Raw genomic sequence first — 15,537 nt, 5'->3', positions numbered from 1 at the left:
GTGACTGGCTATGACCGTCCCAAACACGCTGTGGAGATTTTGTAAAAAATGCCTGGTTTTAAGGCAATCAAGTGACTGTTTACCCGTTTGAGTGGAATGATTTCAGAAGAATCATTGTGGAGCACTGGAAATAGTTTTTACCTCTTTTATAAAAAAAACCCACACTTTTCATAACTGGTGAAAACAGGTTTTACTCTTGCTTGTTTATAAAAGGTTGAAATTAAAATCTCTGGCCTCGATCTTCCAATTGGCTGTATCTGGATGGAATTGCTGCTCATGTAGAGATAAAGGTAAAAGGAGCAGGGTGCAAGAGAGGAGGTTTCCATTTTCAAGGAATGCTTTGTACTAGAACCTGGGGCTTTTGTGCTCTGCACTTCTCAGAGGAGTAAGATGCACCCCATGGTGGAGAGGGAAGTGGTACAGGGGTCAGGTGAGTGGGCCCTGTCTTGCCTCCCTTTCCTCATGTGTGACAAAAGTAGTTCCAAGACATCAGAGGTACAAAAGTGGTGGCATCTCAGATACCTCTGTGTGCTTAAAGGCTGCAGCTGCATGCTTGCCCCCATCCTGCACAGGGGGAGGGGAAAGGGGTAAATATCAATGGTATCTGGGTCTCCCACCAGACAGCATGGACAATAAATGAATGGCTGTGGAAACTGGGGCCCCAGGAATAAATATTATGCCTGGAAAGGAAGGTCCAAGCAGTGGACAGAAGGATGTAGCAGAGAAAGGTGCAGCTGGTGAAATCCAGGGGGTTTCTCTTCTCCCTGAGCGGCTATCCTGATGGGTGTACACCTTTGTCCATCGCATCCAGTCCCCTGCTGCTCAACCACCTAGGAACTCTCCCCCAACCTTTCCTTGTGGCACCTTAGAGACTAACAAATTTATTAGAGCATAAGCTTTCGTGAGCTACAGCTCACTTCATCGGCTGCATTTGGCGGAAAAAAACAGAGGAGAGATTTTCCACCAAATGCATCCGATGAAGTGAGCTGTAGCTCACGAAAGCTTATGCTCTACTAAATTTGTTAGTCTCCAAGGTGCCACAAGTCCTCCTTTTCTTTTTGCAAGAACACAGACTACCACGGCTGCTGCTCTGAAACAACCTTTCCTTGCTTCGCCTCTTGTGCCACATGCCTGGGCCAAGGGTCCCTCCTCTGTCCCCTCCCTCCTGCCCCGTCCCTGCCGCCAGGGCTTCAGCTTCCCTCGCCCCGCTCTCCGCCCGGTGCTTGTGTGCCCGCGGTGGGCGATTCCCTCCGTAGGCCCGCTCCTTGGGGCTGGTTTCTTTTCCCCACCCGCAGGCCCTGGACTCCCCCTCTCCCTAACGCCTGGGGGGGGGGTTCTCTCCCCCAGTTTCTGGGCAGGGGTCCCCCCTCCTCTCCCCACTGCCTGGGCTCAGCAGCCGGGGGAGGGGCGGATCTCTCTACCCCCGAGCGCGGGCTGTGGCTTTTCTGCCCGCTGCTCCCCCCCTCACTCCCGGCTCCAGCTTTCCGGCCCCGCAGGCACGCCCCGGGCTTGGCGGGGGAGGCGGCGCGGGCGCTGATTGGAGCCCGGGCTGCTTCGGCCCCCAGGTGACCGCCTCCGCCGGCCGAGGGGGTTTGTGTCTCCTCGGAGGACAGGCCGGCGGCGCGATCAAGGCAGGGGGCAGAGGCGGCCGGGGAGCGAGGCGGCCCCCTGGATGCGCCCGCGCCGCCGCCGCCGCCTCCCCCGCTCGCTGCGGCGGCCAGCCCGCTGGAAAGTTGGGTCCGGCTGGCGGCGCGGCTCCAGCCCGCTCGCCGGGCCGGCGCCAGCGCAGGGGAAGTTCCCGGCGGCGTGGGGCGGCCGATCCGCCCCGGCCGGCATGGAGAGGCGCCCGCCGGGGGCGTGAAGGAGGCGCCGCGGGGGGCTTGCGGATGGCTCGCCGGGCGCTGGCCGCGGGCAGGGAGCGCTGAGCGGGGAGCCGCCTCTCGGAGCGGCGCCCGGGACGTCCCCTCTCCCGCCGCCACGATGGGCCCCGAGGGGTCTGCGGCCCGGGCCGGTTCGCGGCTCGGCTCCGCTGCCAGCCTGCTGCTGGGGGCGCTGCTTTGCGAAGGTAAGCGAGCCGGGGGGGGGCCGCGTGTCAGCGGCGCCGGCCCCAGATCGGGGGGGGGGGGCCGTGTGAATCCACCTGGATCGCGGTGCCCCGCGCGTGGGGAAAGTGCAACCAGGACTTGATTCGGTTCCAGCTCGGAGCTCCCCGAGAGCCTGGTTGATTTCTCTCTTCCCCTCCATGTACACGCAATCCCCGAGCTTGCCCAAGCCTGTTTCCTTTCCCCTTCTTAAGAGGATTCCCCTGTCGTGTGGTCCTCCCGTTTATCCGGAGGAGAGAAACTCGGGTCTGATCGGAGCAGGGAAACGGGAAGTTTCCCTTTTAAAACTCTCCAGGCTGGTTTAGAAGGAGCATTCCTGTGCCTTAGCTACCTAGTTGCAATAAAAAGATCTCCTTCTTAGGGGACATGCCCCCGTCCATCCCGGGGCAGAACTCCAGAGGAAACTCCTTCCAGCGGTGTCGGGGATCTCCGTGACCGTGATTAGCCCATGCAATAGCCTCCTGTAGACTGGAGGAGAGAGTTGCAAAGTAATCTCCCTGGAGGAGCGTGAGAAGTCCTGTATGGGACTGTACCAGACGCTAGGTAACCGAGAAAGGAACAATCCTGCCTTGGCGGTCAGGTTGGCTGGGTGATCTCGAGGTTCTCTGCCGTCTCTGTGATCACAGAGTTTGTCAAAGCCACGTTTTCCTCCGGCGGATCCAGTGCTGTGAAATGTGCCATGTGGATTTTTATGGGAAAAAGAGAAGCAGGGTAGGTGCCCGCTAATCGCGCCTGTTTCTGGGATCAGAGCTGTGTTGTTGTGGGTGCTAACATAATAAATATTAATCTCCGACTTGTAGGGAGGGAAACCTGTCTCATCCCATGTAATTTTTGTCGTTGCTGTTGTCCTCTTAAACTGTGAACACCTTCATTTTGCATTTTATCCTGTTGGTCAGCGGTGGGGTTTGACAGACATAAGAGGATTAGTAATAAAAAGACTCTTCGTTGTTTAGTGTAGTCCAGTCCTGCCAGCCCCTTTTCCTAGAACAGCTGAATGTAGAGACTGCCATGACGTATGTGAGAGGATCTCGGGAGTGGGGCAAGATCGGATTAATCTGATCAGTGACCATTTATAAAGGGCCTTTCCCCAAATTGGTAGGGAAAACACAGTGCTTGACAGAAAATTGCATGGCATGCTCAATGCCAGTAATCTTAATACCCGTTTATTTTAATGTACTGTATCTCAGTGCCTCAATATGCTAGAAAAGGGCTAATGTAAAATATGAGATTGCACTGAGTGCCGCACCTGGAGGTGTGAATTGTATTAGCCTTGGGACAGTGCAGCACCCCTTCTGTAAAGTTGTTCTTGGGACTCTAACCTGAAGCAGGCATTCACATTAGACTCCAATAAAATGGGGAACCAATATATGGGAATGTGTATCAGACAAGATTTGTATAACTGAGAGCCTGGTCGGTGCACTATCCTTCCAGAGAGTGGGAGAAAGGACCACAGTGAGGTGGTCAACAACCGAGCTTTGGTAAGCTATTTCTCTCTGCTGGAACCCGAGTCAGTGTCAGCTCAACTATGCTGTAGAAAAGTCTTCAGTGGTGCCAGGGCTAGGCGCTATCAGCAGCCGCTGTTGGGAGCTTCTGAGCTGTGGGCTTTGAGAATAAGGAAAAAAATATTAGTTCCCTGCAGGGAACTAAAGCAAAGCCTGTCAGTGAGGGATTTGCTATTCAGTGTTAGGCTGCACAGTATTAAGGAGAAAAGAGTCAGTTCATTAAACTTATTAACTAAGGTGTTTGTATGGCTTCCTTGTGAGGCCTTAACAAGTGTTTTATGTGCTCTCCCCTTGTGTATTTTCACTCATATTGTTGGATGGTGATTCTGAGAGCTAAGTCCCACTAAATGAAAGTTGCTTTTTAGCCCCCAAACCAAACTATTTAAATGTGCTGAGAAACTTTATATTATGGACAAGTTGTCATCTGGTGTTTAAAGAGCTATTTTTACTTCTCCGAACTCTTTAGCGTCTACTATCAGACCTGAATTTCCAAGAGAATTTCTCCCGAAACAGTGCTATGGGCTTCAATGTGGCATTTTACTATGGTTATGTGATTTGGCTAATAATGCTCATTCATTCATTCATTCATTCTCAAGAGAGGAGCATGGCATTTAATTTAAAACTTGCCTTTAGTCGGATCCAAATTTGTAAAAGTCAGCTTGCAAAAGTGCATCTATGTGGTTGCACATGCACACATTTCATGTGCAAAACACCAGACCTGTGTGCCCCAGTTGGGGGTCAAGTGTGTAATTATATGTGCACAAGTAAATCCCTGGTGCATGTGTATTTCTTTTAGCCCTGTTTTAGGAAATTATCTCTGTGCAGCAAAGCACTAAAACACGTGCTTAAATCCTATTGAAACGAATGGGACTTAATCACTTGCTTAATGTTAAGCATCTGCTTAACTGCTTTCCTATATCAGAGCATTGGTGTTTTGAATGTGTAAGGGAAGTGTGCAGACTTATTTTTGTAAATGTAGTCCACAGATACTCTTAAGAATTAAGATTAGTTGGGGGAATGATCAAGAATCATAGAAGCTAGAAATGCAAAAAGGCAAAAATTAATAAACCTTTAAAAATGGCTTCAGTTTTTCAGATAAAATGTCAGTTCATTTGCACACTTAAATTACATACACAATTTATGGCTGTACATGCAAATTATGCTGACTTATACATGTACTTCTCTGACTTGTGCACAGTCAGTGACGTATAATTTTTTTTTGGTACACAAACGCACACATAATTGCTCACAGAGTGATAGGTACATGATAGAAGGTTGGAGTCTCCTCTCTAGTTACACCAGTGTTAATCAGGAGGAATGCCATTCAAATCCATAGAGCAGAATCAGGCCCACTATTCCCAGCGCTTCATCCATTCTGGATATAAACTTCTCAAACAATGGGGTTTACACCACTGCATTTGGAATTCCATTCCATAGTGCGGCACAGCTCAGTTATAAAGGTTTTCCTAAACTTTTTATTCAATTTCACCATTTTGGTGCTAGTTAAGAACACAGCAGAGATTCCCAATCTGCTAAAAATATAACAGCATGGAGTTAACTTAACTTTTTGTGTAGCACATTTCCAAACCAAGCTAAGCAGCCTATTAGGTTTTAATATTGGCCTTGTGTTAGTATTTTGTGGCCGAATCTGAAGCTTTGGTAACCATCCTGCTGTAAGAAAATATTAACTGTTCTAGGTGAAAGGATGCAGAGGTATCTGCTCTTGTATGCTTTTGAATGTTTAGCTGTGTTGTGTAATGGGAAAAAGGAATTACGATTATGGATCCAATAACATCTTTCACAATGAGTACCTTGGCTGGCTCTTGAATTAAAAGATGGGGCTTCTTATGTCTTTGTATGGAATAAAGCAATGAACTGTGTGCCATGGTAAACTTAACCTTTCACAGACATAGTACACTTTTGGAGGTGAGAGGGGAGGGATTTAAATTTGGATTTAGGGCCTGGTCTGCCTTTTTTTAAAATCAACTCCAGATACAGACATTCAGAACCTATTAAATTCTCTTCTGTGGTGTGTACCTAGTAGCAATGGCATGAGCAAAGGGAAAATTCATGCTAAAAGACAGGAAAGGTTAGTTTGGGGAACAGTCTCCCTAAGGGAGGTGTTGGAATCCTCATTGCTTGGGATGTCTAAAACTAGACTGAACAAAATGCTGGTGAGTATACTGTTGTAACTATCCTGCAGTGGCCTCAGCTGATGGATGAAAAAAATGACCTAATGGACATTTTTCATCACTAATGTCTTTAGTATCAGCCTGCACTTTGGTAAGCTAGATAATACTAACAGGCAGAGCAGTGAAATAGCTAACAGTTTGAGAATAAATTTTTGAACTAACACCCCATTGAGATGAATGGGAGCAATTGTTCCTGGATGTGTGCAGAATTGGATCACATTCAGAAGTGTTTTTTGCTTGTAACCACAAGAGCTAGAAAACAGAGATGTGCAAATAATTCCTTTTTCAGTTTTGTGGATAAATCGAAAAAAACCTGGGTGTGGGAGGGAAATGTTTCAGTTCTACCCAAAACAAAAATGTTTTCAAATTTTCAGCAAACTGAAATGTTTAATTTCATGTCCACTAAAACATTCTGGTTGACCCAAAACAAAAAATTTCATTTTGATTTTTAGGTTTAAGAAAACATTTTAAATACAGTTTGAGGGAAATTGCAAAACAAAATGTCTTTTTCAAAATAAAATGTCAAAATGTTTTGTTTTGGAAATGCTGAAACAGATTCCATGTTTCCAACAAAGTTTCCAACCGAAATAATTAAGCAAAATTGACCTGAATTTGCAGATAGTTTTGGTCAATGCACTTTTGCATTTGAGGGATGGGGGGGACGGACAGAAAAAGGCTTTACATGAAAAATGTTGTCCAACTGTACTAAAATTCATTTTAACGAAAGTTTAAATTCTTCAGAAGCTGATGAGGCCACCAATGAAGTGTCAGAATAGCCCAATCTGGTTTTCTTTAAGCCCTGGATAAAGCTTAGAAAAGTCTAGTGACCTGGCTCAGTGGTTTAGCACCACCAACTCTCTGCGTGGGGTATCCTTGATTAGAACTTTGGCAGTTTCCCACTTCTTTACTAGATGCATCCTGGATGTTTAGAGGGAGATGGAAGAAAAGTTTGTATTGGGGAAACCGCTGAGGAACTGTACAAAGGCTGTAATTGGAAATCATGTAAATTTGGGGTTAGGAAAGCCAAACTGAGAGTATAAGATAAAGAAACAAGATACATGTTGTACAGAAGATATGAAAATAAGACTCGCTCAGGTGTCAGTCTCAAAGTGATAATTATTTGGTGCGTGGTTTTGAGGCCCAAGAGCAATATGAATATATAATAGGACGGTGATCGAGAGGCTAGGACTCTTGACTGGGAGTCAGGAGATCTGTTCTATTACCAACTCTGCCACTGCCCTACACTGTGGATTTTTTTGGCGGGGGGTGGGCTTAAAATAGGGTTAGGAAACCATTGGCTCAGCAGACATATCAGAGAATGGAAATAGATTATATTTCTTGCCTCTTAAATTTGAGGGTCTGTTGTGTTTGGGGTTATCTTGGTTCTCTCATTCTGGACCTACGTGATTTCATGCACACTGCGGTAAATCAGGAATGACTCCAGTAGAGTCAATAGAGGCATATCAGCATAAGAGATACTGGAACGAGGCCCAATTTCATAGCATGATGCCATCCTTGGCCAGGTTATATTGTCGTTCAATGTTAAAGAAGAGATGGAAACACAAGTGTCTTCTGCTGAGGCAACTAGATTTGCATGGGAGATTAGCATGAACATTGCTTTTGTAATAGATTTGTGGAAATTTGATCCATGGGGAGGAAAACCAAATTCTGGTCCCACTGAAATAAACCAAATTAAGGCCACTTTAATAGTGAAGGAGGGTGTTCACATGGAGGCTCACGTGAGGTTGGCCCTGCTTTGAGCAGGGAGTTGGGCTAGATGACCTCCTGAGGTCTCTTCCAACCCTAATCTTCTATGATTCTAATGTGGCTTAACTAAGCCACTTCAAATTCACACTGTTAGTTAATTCAGATGAACTTTTTTGGATGTCCCTGTATAGACATGCCATTGGAGAGGAAGAACTGGTTCACACTCCTTTTCAGTTTGTGTATCGTGTTTCTTAACTGGTAGCAGGAAGAAAGAGGCATATATTACAAGAGACCAGATTTCATCATGGCTTGCCTTACACCCTGTGTCTGGCAGATGTTTTATAACATTCCTTAATTTAGCTCTATCTCTTCTTCATGGTAACATGCAGTAACCTCCTGGCCACCAAACTTGTCATGATGTAGTTTCAAATTCAGTTGTCCTTGCTTGCTGTAGCAGACATGGAGTCCCTTATATTTTATGCAGCCTTCCTACAGACTCCAATACCCAAGGAAAAACAGTTTCACACTGTTCAGCTCTTCAGACAGCTGTACTGTTTTGTGTTCTGTGGATTGGCTCAGGCTCTAGTGACAGATGTGACCCTTTTGAAACAGGAACAGACAAATGGTGCATTGAAAGTTCATAGCTTTTGCTGTATCCTCACTTAGAGGTATCCGGTAAAAGCCTGGAGATGCATCTAGCTTTGGAAATAATTTTGCTCCAGCACTGCCAGTGTCTGTTTTAGTTAGTGAGTGGAAATGCTCTCCATCTATTCGTTCAGATTTTTTTGGGTCAATACACCACCTCAGGTCACCATTTTTCTTTTCAGATGTAACTAGTGAATTGACCCAGCAAGTCGTCAACTCTATTTTTCCTTGCTATTCCAAAGAATATTAATCTATCGATCTTGAATTCTATAAACAACGTGTCATCCCCATCACTAAAATCATAGGCATCTTTGCACTACTGGTCAATCAGCCAAACTTTCTTTAGGGGAGTACGTTTTGGCTAAGTGGTTCTTTGCCACTACACTTAAGAAATGCATTAATGCCTCTTCTTGTTCCTGGCTTCTTGAGTCAGTAGCTTTGTGCTTGGAGACATCCTTTCTCCGGCACTTTTGTCTGGAGTAGCTCGAATCATGCTAATCATAGCTCCACTGTCATTATCAAAAGCCTTTATAGGCAACTGTGCAGTTTCAGTGACTTGACAGATGTAAACAGCTAAATGAGGCTCCCTAAGTAGACACTTGTATATCCCCATAAGTGTTTAATCTGATTCTAACGTCCTTCAATGGGTTAATGTCACAAGTGTTGTGTTTAATGTCAAGCCACTACCCTGTTGTTTGGCAGTTTTCTTTTAATACCATTTTTCTAGATTTCCTCTACAACTGTAAGTGAAGAATTACATTTTTACAGGAGTAGGGTGGTTTTGGTTTTTAGGTTTTTTTTTTTTAATCATTCATTCAGGAAAAAAAGAAACAATGGGGGGAGGACACTAATTCCCATTTCTATTCTAGTCATCATAATTGTGTGCTCTGTGTCACTTGTGTTCATCAAAGGACAAGGACTGCGTGTTCATCTTTTTGGTCAGGATACACAAGTCTGCTGCAGAGGGAGGCTGAGAATTGTTAGAGTGAATTGGCCTTTTCCATAATATGAAGGAAACAGTGAGCCAAAGAACAGTGTTTAGGAATTTGACATTTATATGAAAACCTTGAAGAGGAATGCGGGGGGGGGAAGGGAATAAAAAAGAGTGAAAGGCTTTCTCAGTTATGAAAAGATGACTTTTTTTTGGTTTATATTTTTGGAAGGAACAAATCTTTCATGATCTCCTGCGCACATCTGAAAACCAGTTTTACTGTGCACGAAAAGAGTCTAAAGTAAATAAAACACATGCTGCAGTCTCATCCTGTTGGTCTGGTGTAACTGAAGTGAGAATTTAGCCCATATAATTTGTTCTCTTAATTAGCATAGAATCATAGAAGCTGGACGTGAAATGCATCTATCTTGTCAATGTTGGATTCCTCATGCCAGTGCAGGATTGTTCTTGTGTCATCTAGTAAGAGCCATCAAAAATTTTCAATCCGTTTTCTATCAGAAAAAGCAGTTTGGTCAAAATCGAAATGTGTTGCATGAACGTGTGGCTTTTTTTTTTTTTTTTTTTTTTGGATGAAATGTTTAATGGGGGGAAAAGTCAAAATAAATAATTTTGCCTTTCTCATTTTGTTATGGTGTCAAATTGTTTCGTTTCAGTAAGGTAAAAATGTTTCATTTGGATATCATTTAGATTTTATATTATATCAAAATGTTAATGTTAGAAATGTTTTGACATTATCAAAACAAAATGATTCAACATGATCAATTAAAAATGTTTGGATGGTTCCAAACTTAAAAAAAAAAAAAAAAAAGTGGGGTGTTTGTTTTTTTTTTTTTTTTTTTTTTTTTTCATCATTCTGTGGTAAATTTTGGCTTTTTGTTCTGATTGATCAGAAAATGGAATTTCCATTCCAAATTTTCTTGTTTAATATTTGGAGCAATACAATTTTAATTTGTTCATGTGACACCACAGAAATAAGATGGTTGGTAAGCATGGTTTGCATTGAACGTTCTATGAAGGATATTAATCACTGAGAAATTAGAGAAAGTGAAAAGGCACTACGTAAACCATGCCTTTTTGATTTCTGCTTCTATTTGTGATCTGCCTGTTGACTTAGTATTTGCTTTTTACGAAGTCAATATTTTGGGTAAGTTTTTTTTTTTTTTTTTTTTTTTTTTTTAAATCTCTACCTCCCCACAGAGAGAACCTATTTTTGTGTGTCTAACTTAGAGGTGCCCAAAGACAAATGTACTCTCTCTCTCTCTTTTTTTTTTTCCTCAGAAATTGGAAATGAATAAAGGAAAGGTGGGACGTTATTCATATAGGCCAGACTGGTAGCTCTGACTCTTATTAAGATTGCCCAACATTTCCCGTGATGAGCAACCAAAAACAGGGTCTTATAACTTGCTAAATTTTAACCATTTGGGCTGAAATCTTTCCTGCTGGGTGTCTGTTTGATGCCACTTGATGGAATTTGTGGGTTTTTTAGTTTGTTTTAAAAAAACAATTTTTTTTTAAAACAGGAAATTACACACAAAAAGAGCTACATTAAAATAACATAGTTAAGGTTGCAAAGTCAAGCACAAAAGTTAGGAAGTGCTAGAATTAAGGTTGTACAGGCAACTGTAATTCAGCCACCTTGTGAGTACACATTACAATATGGTCTTTAAATGCATTATCACATATTACTTTTTTCTCCTCAGGACCCCTGCCTCATTCAGTGCATAGGATGGCCCTGTTCTTGTGATGAATCAAGGTTGTGTAGTAAAGGAGGCTGTTGTCTGTAGAACACCTGCCTCATTTTTATGAGGGGAGATTGCAGGAAGAGAGAGAGGAGGCTGTTGTGATTAAGTTTGGGATGCTGCCCTGGACAACTGGAGTCTTTCCCTGCCTCTATAAATATGAAATTAGGGATGACCTCCCATAGGTGAAGCTAGCCTAAAGAGAGAGATTGGGGCCAATTCAAAGCCTACTGAGGTCAGTGGGAAGCTTGGTATTGGCTACAATGAACAGTGGAGTAAGCCTATTATGGCATCTTCTGGCTCAGTGCCTATGAGAACCTTCTGTTGACTTCACCAGGTTTTGGGTCAGACCCACTCTCGCCCTGAGCTCTTCATGACTGATGTAACTTCAGCTGAGTTACATTAGAGAAGAAGCTAGCTCAGAGGTGGGCAAACTGTGGCCCTCGGGACCCGGCTCCTGGCCCGGGAGGCTCGCCCCCGGCCCCTCCCTTGCTGTTCCCCCTCTCCTGCAGCCTCAGCTCATTGTGAGCTCCTGCCGGGCAGCGGGGCTGCAAAGCCCAGCCTGACCTGGTGCTCTGTGCTGCGAGGTATGTGGCTGGCTACAACCGGGCGGTGCGGCTGTAGCGCCGCCAGCCACCGGCGCTCCAGGCAGCGTGGTAAGGGGGTGGGGGGTTGAATAGAGGGCAAGGGCGTTCGAGGGGGTAGTCAGGGGGCAAGGGTGTGGATAGGGGTTGGGGCGGTCAGAGGGCAAGGAACGGGGGTTGAATGGGGGCAGGGGTCCCAGGGGAGCAGTCAGGAAGAAGGGGGGTTGGATGGGACAGTGGGGAGCAGTCAGGGGCAGGGGTTCTGCGGGCGGTTGGGGAACAGGGAGAAGTGGGGTTGGATAGGGCAGGGGTCCTGTGGGGGCAGTCAGGAATGAGAGGATGGGGCAGGGTGTCTGGGGGGGCTGTCAGGGGACAGGGAACGGGGGGCGGGATTGGATAGGGGTCAGGGTCCAGGCCATGCCTGGCTGTTTGGGGAGGCACAGCCTCCCCTAACCAGCCCTCCATGCAATTTTGGAAACCCGATGTGACCCTCAGACTAAAAAGTTTGCCCGCCCCTGAGGCAAAGTTTATACCTTGGAGAAGTTTTTAACCCAAGCTGGTAAGAATAAGCTTAGGGGGTCTTTCATGCGGGTCCCCCCATCTGTACCCTAGAGTTCAGAGTGGGGAAGGAACCTTCACAGTTGGTATTACCAATGGTATCTTAGACCACAACGATCTATGCCAAACGTTCAAGCTCTTGAACGATTACAGTATCAGGGTTAGCACGGTGAGAATGACCATTAGAAATATCCTTGGATTCGGAGACTCTAGGAGAACACTAGGAAGAGTGAATGTATTCCTTGTGGCCACAAGTTATCAAATGTCCTTTTTATCAACGCTTTCATTGAGCAGATGAACAATGCCAAAACTAGAGAGAGACCAATCGTAAGATGTCCAGCATCAATGATTTCATACTCTCATCCCTGGGGATGGGTAAGGTGATTATCAGGTGGAAGTTCTGTTTGGCTGTTTCCTGGTATGCTTCTCTGTTCACTTAGGCTAGGCAACACCTTTTACCTTGAATTTCATTTACCCCCCACTATGCTCATTCATATGCATGAGAATGTCAGCCCCTTTTTCCTTATTTGCATTTCCACACCCCATGAATTTTAGGGTGCTCCATTTCTCATAGGCAACCCCCTTAATTCCCCTTGTTCTCATTTTCATCTATGTCAGTGAGTTACCATAGCAACTTGAGGTTATTGCAGATTCCCCTGAAATGTTACGGTTGCGCATCTTGCGGTATTAACTGGTACATTGCATTCCAGTTTATTGCCGCATAGTTTCCAGAACAGCAGCACTTCGCACATCTTTCACTGTCATCTTACATTTTACTGGTACAGGATTATCTCTCTGTCAGCTGGTTATGCCAACCTGTTTCAGGCCTGAGGCCTTCTGTAGCCAAGCTACATGTGTTACTGACCTAAAGCCTGTAGGCCTTATCTTACTTTATACACGCTCATCAGTGATGCAAACTTACTAGTCCTGTACCACTGTGGTGTAATCCTACTTCAACTTTACCACTTAAACCTGCAGCTCTAATCTAATTTATTACCCATACTTTGATTGCATAAGTGTGTGTGTGTATAGGTACATACACACTCTCTCTCTCAGTTAAAACGAATTAAATAGCCAATGGCCCATCCTTAATTGGCTGCTATAGTATGTTTATTCCTCGCACTGATCTGCACTACTTCCTCCAGTAGAATTATTCTTGTGCTAATGGGGACTGTAGCTATGGAGGATCCATTCTTTAAACCAGATCTATTTTTACAACAACTGGGAGAGAGGGGTTTTTTTTGTTTTTTTTGGGGGGGGGGGAGGTTAAATTCATGTGTCTTTAGAAATAGCCAGAGTATTTTGTTTGCACTCTGTAGACGCAAACAACTTATCGCTCTGCTGGCATGAAATAAAGAGTAGCAAATACAATAAATAACTACTGTGGAGAAGATAATATAGTATTGACTTGTAAGCACCTGTTAATTTTCACTGATCAGAACACCATGAAAGAGACAGACCAAATCTGATTGCACCCTACTGATCCTGGGCGAGTGGCTGTGAATACTGTTTATCTGTAAACTCAGGAAGGTTTCTATGTGGGGACAGATTTATTTTAAAACTCCTAAATGGATGGCAAAGTAATAATGCAATCAAACTTCTCAATAACTTACTGCTGCCACTCTTCAAATGCATATTTTTTAAGTAACTAACATTGATTTTAGAGTAGCAGCCGTGTTAGTCTGTATTCTCAAAAAGAAAAGGAGTACTTGTGGCACCTTAGAGACTAACAAATTTATTAGAGCATAAGCTTTCGTGAGCTACAGCTCACTTCCGATGAAGTGAGCTGTAGCTCACGAAAGCTTATGCTCTAATAAATTTGTTAGTCTCTAAGGTGCCACAGGTACTCCTTTTCTTTTTAACATTGATTTAGAATGTTCCTAATTAAATCCACCTGACTTTGATTTTGCCGGTATGTTTGGTACTTGCTACTACCTTTTCACAGCTCCTGGTGTGCTGTGGCACACTTGTTTGAGGGAAGAGAGAGTTCTCCTTGCATTCAGTTGTCATTTGGATATGGGCCATATGAAGGCTTAGAGTTTCTATGGGTAGTGTGAGAAGAAAGAGCTCCACTCTTTGTGGAGGCAGCATTTTTGGACTGTGGTGATTGCTACAGTGAATCCCTGACACTCTACCTTATAGAAGTGTTGGCACAATCAGTCTGATCCTATGGGAATTACAGATGCTCAGCACTTCTCCAAAGGCTGTACCTGTAGTTAAAGCCAACAGGTCGTAACGGTATCTGGAGTGCTGATTCTCTGCAGCTGGCCTCTGATAAGGCGTGATAGATCTTTAAATTGCAATTTCTTCCATGGCAAAGATTAATCAGTAGTGGGGGGGGAGAGAGGGATGTGAGTGGTAAAACCGCCAGAGTGGCTCTGATAGTTAAACACTCCCCAGTGTTCTCCATCTCTGGTTTTAAAGATATTGTACTAAGCCAAGAGGATGTCCCTTTATGAAAGGACACTGTTGAGGTGATACTTTATAAATGAATGTCTTCCTGCTTCTGCCGCTCATAATTCCCTTGAAAGCTTGCAAAGGAGGCCTATTCGTATAGGTTACAGAACTGTGGGATCGATTTTGCTTTCCCCAATCTGTTGATATTGAGATGTCTTCTCCTTACCCCACCCCCAAATGGTTGAGAACTCTATCCTTTTCCCCTCTACCCTGACACAAATAAAATGTGGTGATACTAATGCCTTTTCTTTGATTCCCTTTCGTGAAAGTCTCTTTATACTTGTTCCTGTGGGGTTGCGTAGAAGCATGGGGCTGATGGCATTGCCTTATTTAATGCACAATGAAATTGCAAGGATAGAAAGGTGTTTAAAGCAAGAGAATGAGAGTTAAGATTCCCGGGTTGTTTTTTCCCAGTTGTGCCACTGACTGCCTGTGCAAATGTAGGCACTTGAATAACCACTCCTTGACTCCATTTGCACATCTGGAAAATGGGAATGACCATACTTGACTACATCCCAGGGTTATTGGAAAGCTTAATTGGCTAATGTTTATAAAGAGTTTTGAGAGCCTAAGATGAGGGAACTACTATGCAAGTAGAAAATTATATTTTTATTACTGGAATTTGGAAAGGATACTATCAAGTTTGAGTGTCCCTTTAAAGTTTTATAATTTGGGATTAGGAACCTGCATTATTAACGGTAAATCATTCACGTGTACCTTGCGTATAGTCAGGCAAATTTCTTTGTGTCCTGTTGTCTGTGTCATTGCCTGTTACAACTGATGCTATCTTGTTAGTGTTTAGGACAATGTCTTCCTACCTCTCCGGTGGGTGGAGGTTGAGAAGGAGTATTTAATGTAGAGCCTAATCAACTCCCAGTGTTCGCTGGTACAGCGAATTAGTTTGTGATCCAAGGTCTTGTTCTTCGATACAAATACCAAGCAGTGGCAATTAGTAATCATAATAAATATCTCCCAGTTTTTATTTTTAAATCATTCATTTTTCTCTGGGACTGAATCATAAAGCACTAACTACAATTATTTTATTGGATTGTATGAATGGACTGAAGGTTGTGACGCCTTGCTCAGGTCACCCAGAACT

The 15,537-nt window shown here is 44.2% G+C and overlaps 1 protein-coding gene across 3 annotated transcripts in view; it reads left to right on the top strand.

Annotated features, from left to right (window-relative positions):
* The first annotated feature begins 1,624 nt into the window (after nucleotides 1–1,624).
* TMEM132C (transmembrane protein 132C) overlaps nucleotides 1,625–15,537 on the top strand; it is a 301,428-nt gene continuing 287,515 nt past the window's right edge. Inside the window, exon 1 of one of the 3 annotated variants that reach the window (XM_038373834.2) lies at nucleotides 1,625–2,065. In XM_038373834.2, coding sequence (XP_038229762.1) covers nucleotides 1,981–2,065 — 85 coding nt within the window. In that variant the 5' untranslated portion in view covers nucleotides 1,625–1,980. The remainder of the gene's footprint in view (nucleotides 2,066–15,537) is intronic. The other 2 variants (XM_043498134.1, XM_038373835.2) reach the window with 2 other exon arrangements.

This window comes from Dermochelys coriacea, chromosome 15, assembly GCF_009764565.3.
Source record: "Dermochelys coriacea isolate rDerCor1 chromosome 15, rDerCor1.pri.v4, whole genome shotgun sequence".
NCBI classification, from domain to species: Eukaryota; Metazoa; Chordata; order Testudines; family Dermochelyidae; genus Dermochelys; species Dermochelys coriacea.
Note: the sequence above shows the minus strand (reverse complement) of the source record. Positions and strands in the feature narration are given on the sequence as shown.